Here is a 12,760-nt window from a genome sequence, read left to right as displayed (position 1 = left end):
ATTAACTATACGTATTGCTTCAGTAAAAATAAAATAACCACTGAATAACCCTTACAAGGAAAACGGCCACTTTTAAAATCTGCTTGTCACCTAAAAGACCAAATTGGGCAAAACCTTGGAAAAATATGCCTGACGCTACTTGCTAGTGGCTTGTTAAGGCTAACTGCTAACAGCCTAGCGAGCACCTTCAAGTTAGACAAAGTTGTCCTGTACACTTCCTGCCAGTGAATTTCAACGTAAAACCAAGCAAAGCTCTACTACCCTAGATATCCTATATTTATTGTTTAAAAATTAGCCCTCAATAATTATAACATGTATTCACTGCCGTTGTAAATTATTTTACACAATGATTTATTCATTAACGCGAGAACTGGAAAATCTGTTCACTCTTAATTTGGGGGCCAGCCTCACAACATCCGGGCATGTACCAGCCGTCCTCCTTACTTTGCCCAGTAAACAATTTGGCGGATTCAAAGCATGCGGTGGTGGCGCCCAAAGCTCAACATTTGGACAGTGGCCGCTAATATTTGCACGATATTCATTTAATTCCACTCCGAACAGTGCGTTAAAGTCCCACGAAGCCCTCGCGAACGGAACCATTTGTTTCTCTTAGCTCGCTACGTTGCTAACATTAGCAACCACAGCCACCGTGTGGCTGACAACCAACCTGGACGCGGTAAGTCATTCGTCTTCATTGTGGAGCATCAAAACTCGTTTTCCGCTCTTCTCTAGCTAAGGTCGACTTATCGGACCATGTCGTGGTTTGGAATAATCGCCAGAAAACGTCTCTAAAGCGCGCAGAGGTTGCGCGCTCGCTTCAAGAAAAGCTAGTTAACCGGATGTGGAAGTAGTTTTTTCTCGCCGTGTAAAATAGGAAATTTCTCTCTGACTTCCCCCGGAAAACCAACAACTTTATATCAAACGGTTTCCTGTCCGTCCTACAGTTCGTGTTAGGAGCTGTGTAAACAGATATTGCTGATTTGTTTAATAAATACAATAAAAAACACAAGTGCTGAGGGGGATACGTGGCACATGGCGGAGTCTTTTCTGTTCGCAGGGCGGGTAAAATGGCTACTCGGCCCGGTAGAAAAGCTTCGTCTTTCGCAACCGCGCAACATGGTGGAAGGGCGGCTTCCATTATCGGACGCGGCCACCCGTTAGCTTCGTTGCTAACTTTTCGCATCAAAGTGTCTTTTCTTAAATGGAACATACACGAGTTTTTTAAACAAGTTGCCTCGTGTTTTATTTACTTGTCCATTATCGATTTTTCTACTTGCTAGGGACTATTATTAAAAATCTAATTTAGACGCGCCTATCCCCTCAAATTCAAAATGAAGTATCCCGTTAGAGGGCGCTATTTTTCTCGTTCTTGTTATACCTTTGGATGACTAAACATCCACAACATTTCCATGTCCACTGAGTAAATACAAAGTGTTGGTAAGTCACGACAATGACTTTTGACATTAAAAAGGGGGCCTAAAGCATACCTTATATTAAGAAAAATTGTGATTGATAACACGATGGCAGTTGGATTCTTGTTCACCACTTGTTTTGTTATTGGCACTGATCGAGCTAAACCCTGTTTTCATAAACGGCATAGTATAAAACAAATAACTGATATGTATTAATGTCCAATTTTTATCAGATGTCGTTGGTGGACCTTGGTAAGCGTCTGCTGGAGGCGGCGCGAAAAGGTCTGGACGATGAGGTGCGCAACCTGATGGCCAACGGAGCGCCCTTTACCACTGACTGGGTGAGTCAAAAATTCCATTTGAACCTTTTTCTCAACCCACATGACTTTCAACTCATTAGCTGTTATTGATGATGATAGACAGACCAGAGCGGCTTTAAAAATCTCCTGTTTTTACATTGACCTTGCTCTACTCTAGCATATTAACACTTAATAGTATATGCAGTGGTACCTCGTCATACAACATGCTCGCGATACGATTAAAATTTCGAAATGCGACCAAGCCAGGTGGCCATGACATGAGAGGCTGTTTATCAGTGTAGCACACTCTTTTTTTGCCGCATCTCTTTCGTGTATAACTACTATATCTACGAGGACTGAACGGTTTATTCAGACGAGTTTCGACCAGAAAACGCACAACGCGCATGCGTGGGCAAAAAGAGGGCTTTCTGGGTAATGAAGTATACTCGTGCACACAAGACCCATAGGCAATGGCACCCTTTCTCAGAATAAAACTTCATTACCCACAATCAATACGTGGGTAAGCTCAGCTATTGCATTTCCTGTTATTCTTTCTAAGGAAAGACGCTCCCGCGATCGTTGTGTGTTCGTTGTCTCTCCCCTCCGCGAAATGCGTCTAATTTTACATCTATTAAACACATTTTATTACTATTAAACCACTTCATATTTATTACTTTGTCAATATATGGCGAATTAGAAGAAAAAAAAGTTTTTTTCCCAATCCAATATCCTGTTTTGGGTGTTTTTTTAGGGGGGTGGAACGAATTAATTTGTTTTCAATTCTTTTCAATGGGAAACATTTGCTCGAGTTACGAAAAGCTCGACATACGATCTCAGTCTCGGAACGGATTACGATCGTATGTCGAGGTACCACTGTATGTATGTAAGCAAACATATCAACAACCTTTGAAACAGCTTTAATATTACTTTGGCCGCCTTTACGGCGATGGGCATTTAATGCATTTGGATTGGATCCTGCAATAGCATGTGTTGATATCACATTCAATTGTCTTATTTTCATATGGATTTTGACGCGTCGTCTCCCCGCAGTTAGGGACGTCCCCCCTGCACCTGGCAGCGCAACACGGCCACTACTCGACGGCCGACGTCCTTCTGCGAGCGGGCGTCAGTCGCGACGCGCGCACCAAAGTGGACCGGACGCCTCTTCACATGGCGGCCGCCGAGGGGCACACCATTATCGTGGAGCTTCTGGTCAGAGTAAGGGAGCTTCCCGAGGTGACCCCTTTAGCGGCGAGGGTTTTGTAAAGGAGTTTATACCCCTCCTCCCCGCAGAGCGGCGCCGACATCAACGCCAAAGACATGCTGAAGATGACGGCGCTCCACTGGGCGGCGCAGCACGCCCACCACGGCGTGGTGGAGACGCTCATTAAGCACGGCGCCGACGTGCACGCGCTCAGCAAGTTTGACAAGACGCCGCTGGACATCGCCGTGGATATTCAAAACGCGGATCTCATGCTGTTGCTGCAGGTGGGTCACGCGCCGCCGCCGATCTCGGCGCCGTCACCGCGGCTTTCGTCGTTTGGTTTCAGGAGGGCATGCAGAATCAGGTGAACATGAACCAGGTGAGCGTGAACTTGGAGTCGGGCAACACCGGCAACACGGCGCAGTTCATCATCCAGGGCATCCCCTCCCTTCAAGGGGGCGTGGTCAACCTGGCGGACCTCCTCAACAAGGCCAGCGCAGGTACTTTGGATGAAATAGGTCTATACAGTGGTACCTCGACATGAGATCTTATCCTGAGATCGTATGTCGAGCTTTTCGTAACTTGAGCGAACGTTTCCCATTGAAATGAACTGAAAACAAATTCATTCGTTCCAACCAAAAACACCAAAAACAGGATATTGGATTGGAAAAAATGTTTTATTTCTTCTAATTCGCCTTCTATTAACAAAGTAACACATAACTAGTGGTTTAATAGTAATAAAATGTGTTTAATATAACTAAAATTGGCCGGATTTCGCCGACGGGAGAGAGATGCACGGAGGGGCCGGGTTGGGGTTTCGGGGGGACTTTCCACGACAACGCACTCGTAATGGAACAAACAAATTTAAATTAACTTGGATTAATAGATACAGACACACTCAAACATACGTTTAATGTAACTTTACACAAAACTGAATTCAAAATTTTTAAATGTTTTTTTTAACTTTCGTTCTGGCCGGGTTAGCGGTTTGCCACGCCTCCACCCTCACGTTCGCTATCGATGGGCTGTTTGCTGTTGTATTCCCTTCAAAATATTCCCAAAATGATGCACACAAATGTCCTCACAATAGTATAACGCACGACCACTTGCCAACGAGAAGTAGTCTTGAATGAGCGATCGCGGGAGCTAACAGGCTAAGGAAGGAATAACAGCCTACCCACGTATTGATTGTGGGTCATGAAGTGTTATTCTGCGAAAGGGTGCCATTGGCTATCAGTGTTGTGTGCACGAGTATACTTCATTACCCAGAAAGCCCTCTTTTTGCCCGCACATGCGCGTTGTGCGTTTCCTGGTCGAAACTCGTCTGAATAAATCGTTCAGTCCTCGTAGATATAGTAGTTATACACGAAAGAGATGCGGCAAAAAAGACGCTACAATGATAATCAGCCTCTCATGTATTTTTCCGCGGGTCAGGAGAATCGGAGGAAGCGTTGGCGGCCAGCGCTCTGGACCCTAACATTCAGCACGCCACCGTGGTCAACGAGGGAGGTCAGCGGGTCATCACCATCGTCACCGACCAACACGGCAACCTGCAGACCGCCGGGGGGATGTCGCAGCCTTTCTTCGTCACCATGCAGCACGGACAGCAAAGTAAGGGCACGAGCGAGTAAAAGATTCTCCGACGCTGACGGGTAATTTGACGGCCTCTGTCGTACGCAGTGCTGGCGGTGCCCGCCAACACCGTAACCGAGGAGGTAGTGACGGACGAGTCGCAGGCTCCGCCCTCCAGGAAGAGGAAGTTGGAGGTGGCCAATAATCACAATGACACGGGGGAAACGGTGAGTGGCTTTCTTCGATTGGCTGACATTGACGGCGATGGATGTTCCATCCAATTTGACTTGGACAATTTATTGCTATATTGATTTTATTTATTTGAAAAGGCACGTTTTTTTTCGTTGATGAAAAAATGGTTTTGTTTCAATTCGTGAATTGAATCAAAATTTTAAGGGTTTTTTGTATTTATGTATATTTTAAATCAATAATTAAACAAGGAAAAAAAATCAAGATCATTTTGTTATACATTTATTATTCTCACAAAGGTCGCAGGGGGTGCCTATACCGGCCCGTGACCGGACGTTTCGTCGAAAGACGTTTGGTAGAACGGACGTTTGGTCGCTGGGTTCACTCCCTGTCAAATTATGATCGTTTACTGTTGATATTTTGATATTAGATATTTAGATATTAAACTCACTCTCTCTCTCTCATGATTATAATTTTGAGAGCTAGTTTCAACAGTAACAACCCGGTCGACCAAACGTCCGGTCGACCAAACATCCGAGTACCCCCAAATTGGTGGCCAGTCAATCTATTTGTGACTACAAATAATTATATAATTATTTAAAATAATAAATCTAAAATAATGAAGCATGAGTAACAAAAAGCTAATTTCATTTTCTTGTGCACTGTGATTGGCTGGCCATCAATTCGGGGTATCCCCCGCTTGATGCCCATAGTTGGCTGGTATGGTTTCTCAGACCAGGATGGGATAGGCTCTAGCACCCCCTGCGACTTTTGTGAGGATAAGCGGTACAGAAAATGAATGAATCAATAATAACAAATCATTTAGTCAATTAAAAAAAAACACAATTGGCTCATTTCTGTAGTCCGCGATGACAGAAATGAGACATACTTTGCCTTGGGAACTTTATGAGCCTTTTACGCAACATTTCTTTTTTATTTATATCGATTTTTTTTGTACTCGAAACAGGAGCTGCTACAACGGCAACTCCAGGAGGCCAACAGGAAGGCGCAGGAATACCGGCAGCAGCTGATGCGCAAAGAGCAGGAGGCCGAGGAGTACCGCATCAAACTGGAAGCCATGGCCCAGAACCAGGCCGGCGCCGCCACCGTCAGCCCCGAGGAGGTGGTGGGCGGCGGCGACGACGAAGACGACGCCGCCGCCTCCAACGTCGTCGAGGAAGAAGGCCAAATGGTGGTGCTGCAAGAGGGCGGCATCATCATGGAGGGCGACGAAGGTCGCGTCACGCTGGTGGAGACGGCGGGCGGAGGCGAAACCGCCGGCGCCAGTGCCTGAACGGACAGGTCTACAAGTCTTGCCCCGCCCCTTCCATTTTAAGCATATAATTACTTCAATGGAACATGTACACGGGTGGCCATATTTGGCAAAAGATTCCCCACCACGATTGATCATTTTAATCATCCAATCAACAGCTAGCAAAACACTCTGTGGTGGAGGGAAGCTTTGAGGTAGCATGAACGGGATTTGACTTTTATTAACTCATTGACGGCAAGAGACGTCCAATCCATTTGAGGCGAACGTTCACGCCCACTTCAAATGGATTGGGCTTCTGCTAGTGATAAACTCACGATGAACTCCTTACAAATCACAGCAGGCGCCTGGAAAGACTATCAACGTGGCCCCAGGGCGGCCATGTTGGTAGAGGCAACATCACTGGGAAAGTCAATGCATCGGCATGAAATCAATTGATTTTTAAAAGATCATTTCATCAGCATCAAAGCGTCCGCTATTCAACCAGAGGCTGCCACTGACGGCGGTAAGCGTCCAGTTGTAGTGGGAGGGTTAGCAGCGAATAAACCACCCTGCCGCTTCAAATCAATTGTGTCTGTTAGCAAAAGACTGGATTTGTATTTTTAGCGGCACTCAAAGAGTTAATGCTACTTTGCCAAACTTATTTCCCACCTCAAGCAAATCATTTTTTGTTGTATTTTTTTTTTTACATTCTTGCTCTTTATTGTGAACCGCCCTCATATACACCAATGCATTTTTTTCATCATTTAGGTTTAATGTTTTTTTTTTCCCAACTCTTCTTCAATGCGACCGTTTTCTATGTACATAAAAAAAGCTGTATTTTTTTAACTGTACCTGCCAATGCTAATCTGATGACTATAAACATTTGTTTACTTCCTTCTTGTGTTTTTGATCATGGCTAACAACCAAGTTCCTGCTCTTTTGTTTTGTACGCATATGTGTGTCATTTCCTGTTGATTCTGGGACTTTGACAGGTTATTTTCTGTTTATTTAGGGGCACTTTTTCAATTTGGGCCAAGTGCAAGTCACATCCTGTTCATTTTGGGGCATTTGTGGGTCACTTGAAACTCGTGTTTTATTACCGAAAAACGAACTAAACTACTGTACTATACGTAGTAGTACATACTTTATTCAAAACTAGCCGTAGCCTGATTGACGACCAGTTTGCCCAATTAGAAGCCGCCCTCAAACGAGCGCCATTTTCTACCCGCCCACTTGCCGTTTAAGAGCTCTTTTACCGAATATGTCGACGCTCGTGAGCGTTTCTCCTCCCGTTCCGTCATTTTAAGACATTTTCGTTCGAGAATGAAACAATACATCCGTCGAAACTCGGCGAGAGGGAATATTTGAGAAGCAAACAACTGGCGTTAACACAAGACCTCCCCGCTCTTTGGATTAAGGCGGCTCAGCGTCTAATGACGCGTGTTTCAACCAATGGGCGACGCGGATCAAGGCAGCGGCCAATCGTCTGCCTCTTAGGGCGGAACCACAGGGGAGGGGGCAGGACGCGAGGTATCATGGAGGATCAGTGAGCAAACTGCAGCCATCAGAGACGAGCTAGCGACGTTGTTGTCCCGGGGACTTTCTTCACACTTTGCGCGCCCGACCTCTCCCTCGTCGCCGCAGACTTGATTTTTCATCATGGACATGAAGAAAAGGATTATGGTGGAGCTGCGGAACCGAGACCCGGCGGAGGTCAGTGGCCGCGGGGAAAAGAAGGCGGTCAAGTGTGAGGGGGAGCGGGTGGAAGGAACTGGTCGCCCCGTTGCGAGGAGTACGTCTGCCCGACCGGCCGGCCGCTCTCCACCGTAGCTGGGTCAACTCGTAGTAAACCTCGGAGCCACGGCGGCAATGAAGCAGCCTTTAGCCGGGTTGAGTGGAAGTCTCGGCGGCCACGACCGAGCTCCGTCTGCCCCTCCTCCCCCAAGCCGCCGCCGCCGCCACTCGGCTTCCCCTTCCGATAACTTTTCAAAAATTCCCTCCCTGTTAGCAACGCTCACTTTTTGTCTCCGTGAAATTTCAATGGGAGCCGAACACTACGCTATTTAACGTGTTTTCATCTCTTTAAAGCGCGGGCTTCCGTCGTGTGGGGAAAAGGCAGTTCGCGACGACATGGTCACGTCGGACGCTACCATTTTGTGTGTGCTTGTTGTCGTCGGAGCTTAAAAGTCGAGCGCATTGGTGACCTTTCGGGGGGTGCGTGGCCGTTTAGGCGCGAGGGGCACGGGAGGCGAACCCCATTTTTTTCCCTCCACATTATGAACGCTGGCGAAGTGACTCCGCGACAGCGCCGAAATGAATTGGCTTTATTTGGTCGTAGTAAAAGAAAGAAGCGAAAGCGGGACCAGAGCTTACTTGGGAAACGCGACGATCGAGTCACGAGTACAACTAGAGTTGCGGACGGGCGGGCGGTTGGGCGAACGAGCCCCCTCGGGCGGGCGGCTAACCGCTAACGTGACGCTAGCGACTCAAAATGGAGGAGTCGAAGGACGAGATGTCGCTCAATGGTGGATTAACGCGCTCCACTTCCGACCTATCGACGGTGGCCCCTTGCGAGTACTTCGCCGAGCTCAAGCTCGGCTACTGCCGCGGGGTCGGGCGGCTGAGAGCTTCGCCCGGACTCGGACTCGGCCCCGGGTTCGGAACGCTCCGCGTGGCGTCGTCCTGTTTTAAGGGGCAGACATTTTGTAGGGTGCGCGTGCGCTTCGAGCGCGCTGGTGTGTTCCAGCGCACGCGCTTGGCCTGGGGGTATAGCCGTGCGCGTGCGCGCGGGGGGGGGGGGGGGGGGGGGGGTCAAAGGACATCTGTTTCTCGCAGTAAATCAGATACTTTTTAAAGAACAAATAAGTACTATGAAAGTTTTTGTCGGACATGATATGACTTGGACAAATAAACAATGCAAGTTTTGTTTAGGTATTTAACAACTCTTCTTTTAATCAAATTACGTTTTTTTAATTGGATTAAACGACAAAAAGTAATTCCAAAGTTTTTTCTTCATTAATTTACTTTGAAAATACAAATTCAACTCATTTTTTTGTTTAGAAATGGGATTTCTGAAACACTGAAAAACATTGAAGTTTTTTCATGAATTTATTTATTTTTTTTAAAGAGCCTCACTTGACTTTTGACTGAGACAATAATTAGAAAATTAACTTTTAACGCATTAAAAAAATAATTTAATTTAAAAATCATGTTCCTAAATAAATAATTTAAAAAAAAAAGTCTGTCTTGGTAAGAAATGCTGGCTGTTTGCACTACAGGTAGCGGAGATGGTGGTGAACAACAGTCGCTCGCTGAGCGGCGAAGTGGAAGGCCTCTCCGACAAGTTTGTGGAGCTGGAGGTCCTCCGCATGATCAACGTCGGTCTCAACTCGCTGGCCAAGATGCCCTCGCTGCCCAAACTACGCAAGGTTTGTCACGTTGCCTACCGTCCGTCCCTTCTTCCCCATTGGCCATTTTCCTCAACGTTCCTCCACCGAATGTCGTCCCGACCAGTTGGAGCTGAGCGAAAACAACCTGTCGGGATCTTTCGAGACCTTGTCGGAAAAATGTCCCAACCTCATCTACCTCAACCTGAGCAGCAACAAGATTAAGGAGCTCAGCAACGTGGAGGCGTTGGTCAGTATCTGCCGCCAAATATGTTTTTTTTTCCCCAGGAGCGATTATTTTGGTGAGGATTTGATTTGTTGGTTCATCTCTAAAATCACATGATTCGATGTTTTGTTGCTCTTGAAATGAGAATTGGAACTAAGAACCATGCTAAAATCATATATCATAATATTTACTTTTTCCCCAAAAAATAAAAGAAGTTTTTAAAATCAAGTTCATATTAATTGTTTTTGTGTAATTTTTAAAATTTATTGTATTGCAAATATTCATGTTGCATTCATTTGTTTAATTCATACAAAAAAGTTTTAGGTGTATTAAACAAATTAAAGACACTACTTTTTAAAATTAACCCTTTCAGTGGACAACTATTTGAAAGTTGAAACTTAGCTTTTTATAGAGCAAGTCATTAAAAATGGTATTATTTTACCATTATTATGTATTTGTATTTATTAATAATTGTTGTGGTTCTTAATTTTATGTAGATTTTTTTTTGTTATAAATAGTACATATTTAAAAATTCATTTACTAAAATAACATAATCTAAATGGCACATAGGACGTCCGAGTGCCGTCAATGGCGTGCAATGAATGAATGAGTGCTAGAAAAATGATCACGTTTTCCTCATTCCAGCAAAACCTGAAGAGCCTTCAGAGTCTGGACCTGCTCAACTGCGAGATCACGTCGTTGGAGGACTACCGCGACAGCGTCTTCGAGCTCCTCCCTCAGGTCACCTACCTGGACGGCTTCGACCAGGAGGAAAACGAGGCGCCCGACTCTGAGGCCGACGACGACGAAGGTGGGTCCGGACGACGCCCCTTTTCTCCCCCCGCCGTCGGACGCCCTATTAACCGCGGCCCCCTCTTTCCAGACGAGGACGGCGAGGACGGGGCCGGCCCCACGGGCGACTATGACGACGAGGACGATGAAGACGACGACGAGGACGGCGAGGAGGGAGGAGAGGTGGGACTCACCGTTGGTGGGAAGAGGGCCACGCAGCAGGTGGGCAACGCCGGCAAAGGGCGCTCACGCCCCCCACGGCACGCGCGGGGGCGGCAGAGAACGCCGGCCGTCGGTGACGGACAAAGACGTCCAGAGCGGCGCTTATTTACTCGTTGGCTGCCATCGACTTGAATAGCGATAAATGAGTTAAATTCCGCAGCGAAAAAGACGCTCGGACGCAGAAATGAGTGTCGCTGGTAGACGTCAAAATCCATTTGAAGTGGTGGGATGTTTTTATAGATGGATGGCTAGTTATGACTTGGATGGGAATTTCGCCCCCACCAACATGGCCGCCGTGAGGCATAGTCACAGGCCTTCCACCTCAGATGGATTGGATCTGCACTAAGTGGACCTCATTGAAATTCACAGTAAAAAAGAGAATTGGACGCTTATTACTGTCCATGGCAGCCAATGAGTTGATAGCGCCGATGAAATGGGCTCTGCCGCCCCCGACCTTTGACCCCTGAGCTCAGTGCCCTCAAGTGACGAGGGTATTCAATGCAATTCCTCTTGGTGATCAAAGTATGGTAGGAAAATTATTTTTTAGCTCTTTATCTATTATATTTGTTCTAACATAGTTCAACAAAAAAATACAATCTTTTTTTAAATCAAATTATGTATACAATTACTAAGATAGCCTTTCAACCAAGCATTAAAAATCTTGCTAATTTATACAAAATAGGATTTTTTTTCTCAAACACATAAGAGAATGTTCTTATTATAAAAAATATTTTTAACTTTATTATATTTGTAAATGTAACTGGTGCTAGTTGATTAGCTACATTTGTTATATATATGATTAAAAGTTAGGGAAGTTTATTGAAATGAGCTCTGGTGGTCATGCTAAACCCCCAATAGGTGTTCTCGTGTTAGTGTGTGTGTGTGTGTATACACGTTTGTGTTAACCCTTTACCTTCTGTTGACGGCGCTAGGCGTTGCTGCTAGCCCCTCCCACTTTCAGATAGATTAGACGACTAACGCCGTCAATGGTAGCCCCCGGTTGAATAGCGGATGCTTTGAAATTAAGAAAATCAATCTTAAATAATGTTTTGGGAAATAAGAAATAACTGCATTTTAATGTCAGTGCATTAAATTTAATGGGAACGTTGCCCCTACCAACATGGCCGCCCTGAATTCTCACCGGCCATTTTGATTAACTCTCTCACTGCCATTGACAGCAGCTTCAATCACTTTGTCATGGCCGACATTCAAAAGTCATACCTTCCGTGTCCAATCCGTTTGGACCCGGAGGTCGGCAGCGACCATTCGTTGACTTCTCGCCCCTTTTGCGCTTAGGACGAGGACGACGAAGACGACGAGGACGATTACGGCGATGAGGAAGAGGAGGAAGGTGAGTCCGTCGCCGTCCGAGGGAAGGGGGGGGGGGCGGAGTCCCGGCAGACCCGTCCGTCTGACCAATCACTTTGTTTGTCCGTGTAGACGAGCGAGCGGACGTTCAGGGACAGAAGAGGAAGCGAGACGCGGATGACGACGGGGACGACGACGAGGACGATGACGACTAGTCGTCGCCAATGTGTGCGTGCGAGCGAGCGTGGGTGTGTGTGTTCCGTCGTCCCCTCTGGTCCCGCCTCTCTGACCCCGCCCCTTCATATAGGGTTGCAATGGGCTGCAAATTAAGATGGGAAAAGAAAAGTCTTCTATGGGAATTGACAAGGGAATTCCCTTTTTTTTCTTCTTCCCAAAATAGGAGTCGCAATCCTCCATTATTGGCTGAAAACTAATTTATTTGATTCTATGTAGACAGTTTTTCAAAATACTACAAATTGTTCAAAAATATTACAATTATTTTACTCTAAAAGTTTTTTTTTTTATATAGGAAAAACTATGGAAAATTTCACAAATTAAAAGAAAAATCAAACCCAAATTCCTACAAAATGGAGATTTTCAAAACTTCTTAAATTCTCAAATTACTTTTTCTAGGTCCAGTTGACATTTTTATATTATTTTTTTTTTTTTTTACAAAAGATGCAAAATAAATTCACTCAATCTTTTCATATATTGCAAATGAAAAATATTAATCTATAACTTTGGACAAAATGATCTTAATGTTTTAAAATCTCAAATTCTAACAGAACTTAACTTTAACTGATTCACCTCTTTTCAAAGCGGCCATGTAGACTTTTATAAATTTGCACTTTTTAAAAATATATCCAAAAATCTTAAATCCTATGAAATTTCATAAAAA

At 45.4% G+C, this 12,760-nt stretch overlaps 2 protein-coding genes across 4 annotated transcripts; both read left to right on the top strand.

Annotated features, from left to right (window-relative positions):
* Positions 1 to 385: 385 nt before the first annotated feature.
* gabpb2a (GA binding protein transcription factor subunit beta 2a) lies at positions 386 to 6,823 on the top strand. Of its 2 annotated transcripts, none has more exons than XM_077589902.1 (8): positions 386 to 676; positions 1,646 to 1,753; positions 2,762 to 2,929; positions 3,005 to 3,199; positions 3,262 to 3,415; positions 4,350 to 4,526; positions 4,596 to 4,714; positions 5,644 to 6,823. In XM_077589902.1, exons 2-8 carry the CDS (start codon positions 1,646 to 1,648, stop codon positions 5,968 to 5,970), a joined length of 1,248 nt encoding a protein of 415 aa, XP_077446028.1. In that variant the 5' UTR covers positions 386 to 676; the 3' UTR covers positions 5,971 to 6,823. The 2 variants fall into 2 exon arrangements, with proteins under 2 accessions (XP_077446028.1, XP_077446029.1); XM_077589903.1 differs by lacking the exon at positions 386 to 676 and adding an exon at positions 947 to 1,437.
* Positions 6,824 to 7,428: 605 nt separating this feature from the next.
* anp32e (acidic (leucine-rich) nuclear phosphoprotein 32 family, member E) lies at positions 7,429 to 12,385 on the top strand. 2 transcript variants are annotated; one of them, XM_077589915.1, is made up of 7 exons: positions 7,429 to 7,641; positions 9,207 to 9,356; positions 9,442 to 9,564; positions 10,186 to 10,351; positions 10,424 to 10,515; positions 11,851 to 11,905; positions 11,995 to 12,385. In XM_077589915.1, the coding sequence occupies exons 1-7, from the start codon at positions 7,588 to 7,590 to the stop codon at positions 12,075 to 12,077; spliced, it is 723 nt and encodes a 240-aa protein (XP_077446041.1). In that variant the 5' UTR covers positions 7,429 to 7,587; the 3' UTR covers positions 12,078 to 12,385. The 2 variants fall into 2 exon arrangements, with proteins under 2 accessions (XP_077446041.1, XP_077446040.1); XM_077589914.1 differs by having other exon boundaries at positions 10,424 to 10,554.
* Positions 12,386 to 12,760: the final 375 nt, after the last annotated feature.

This window comes from Stigmatopora argus, chromosome 21 (genome assembly GCF_051989625.1).
Source record: "Stigmatopora argus isolate UIUO_Sarg chromosome 21, RoL_Sarg_1.0, whole genome shotgun sequence".
In the NCBI taxonomy this organism is placed as follows: domain Eukaryota; kingdom Metazoa; phylum Chordata; class Actinopteri; order Syngnathiformes; family Syngnathidae; genus Stigmatopora; species Stigmatopora argus.
The sequence above is the reverse complement of the archived record's forward strand: the minus strand, read 5'-3'. Positions and strand labels throughout refer to the sequence as shown.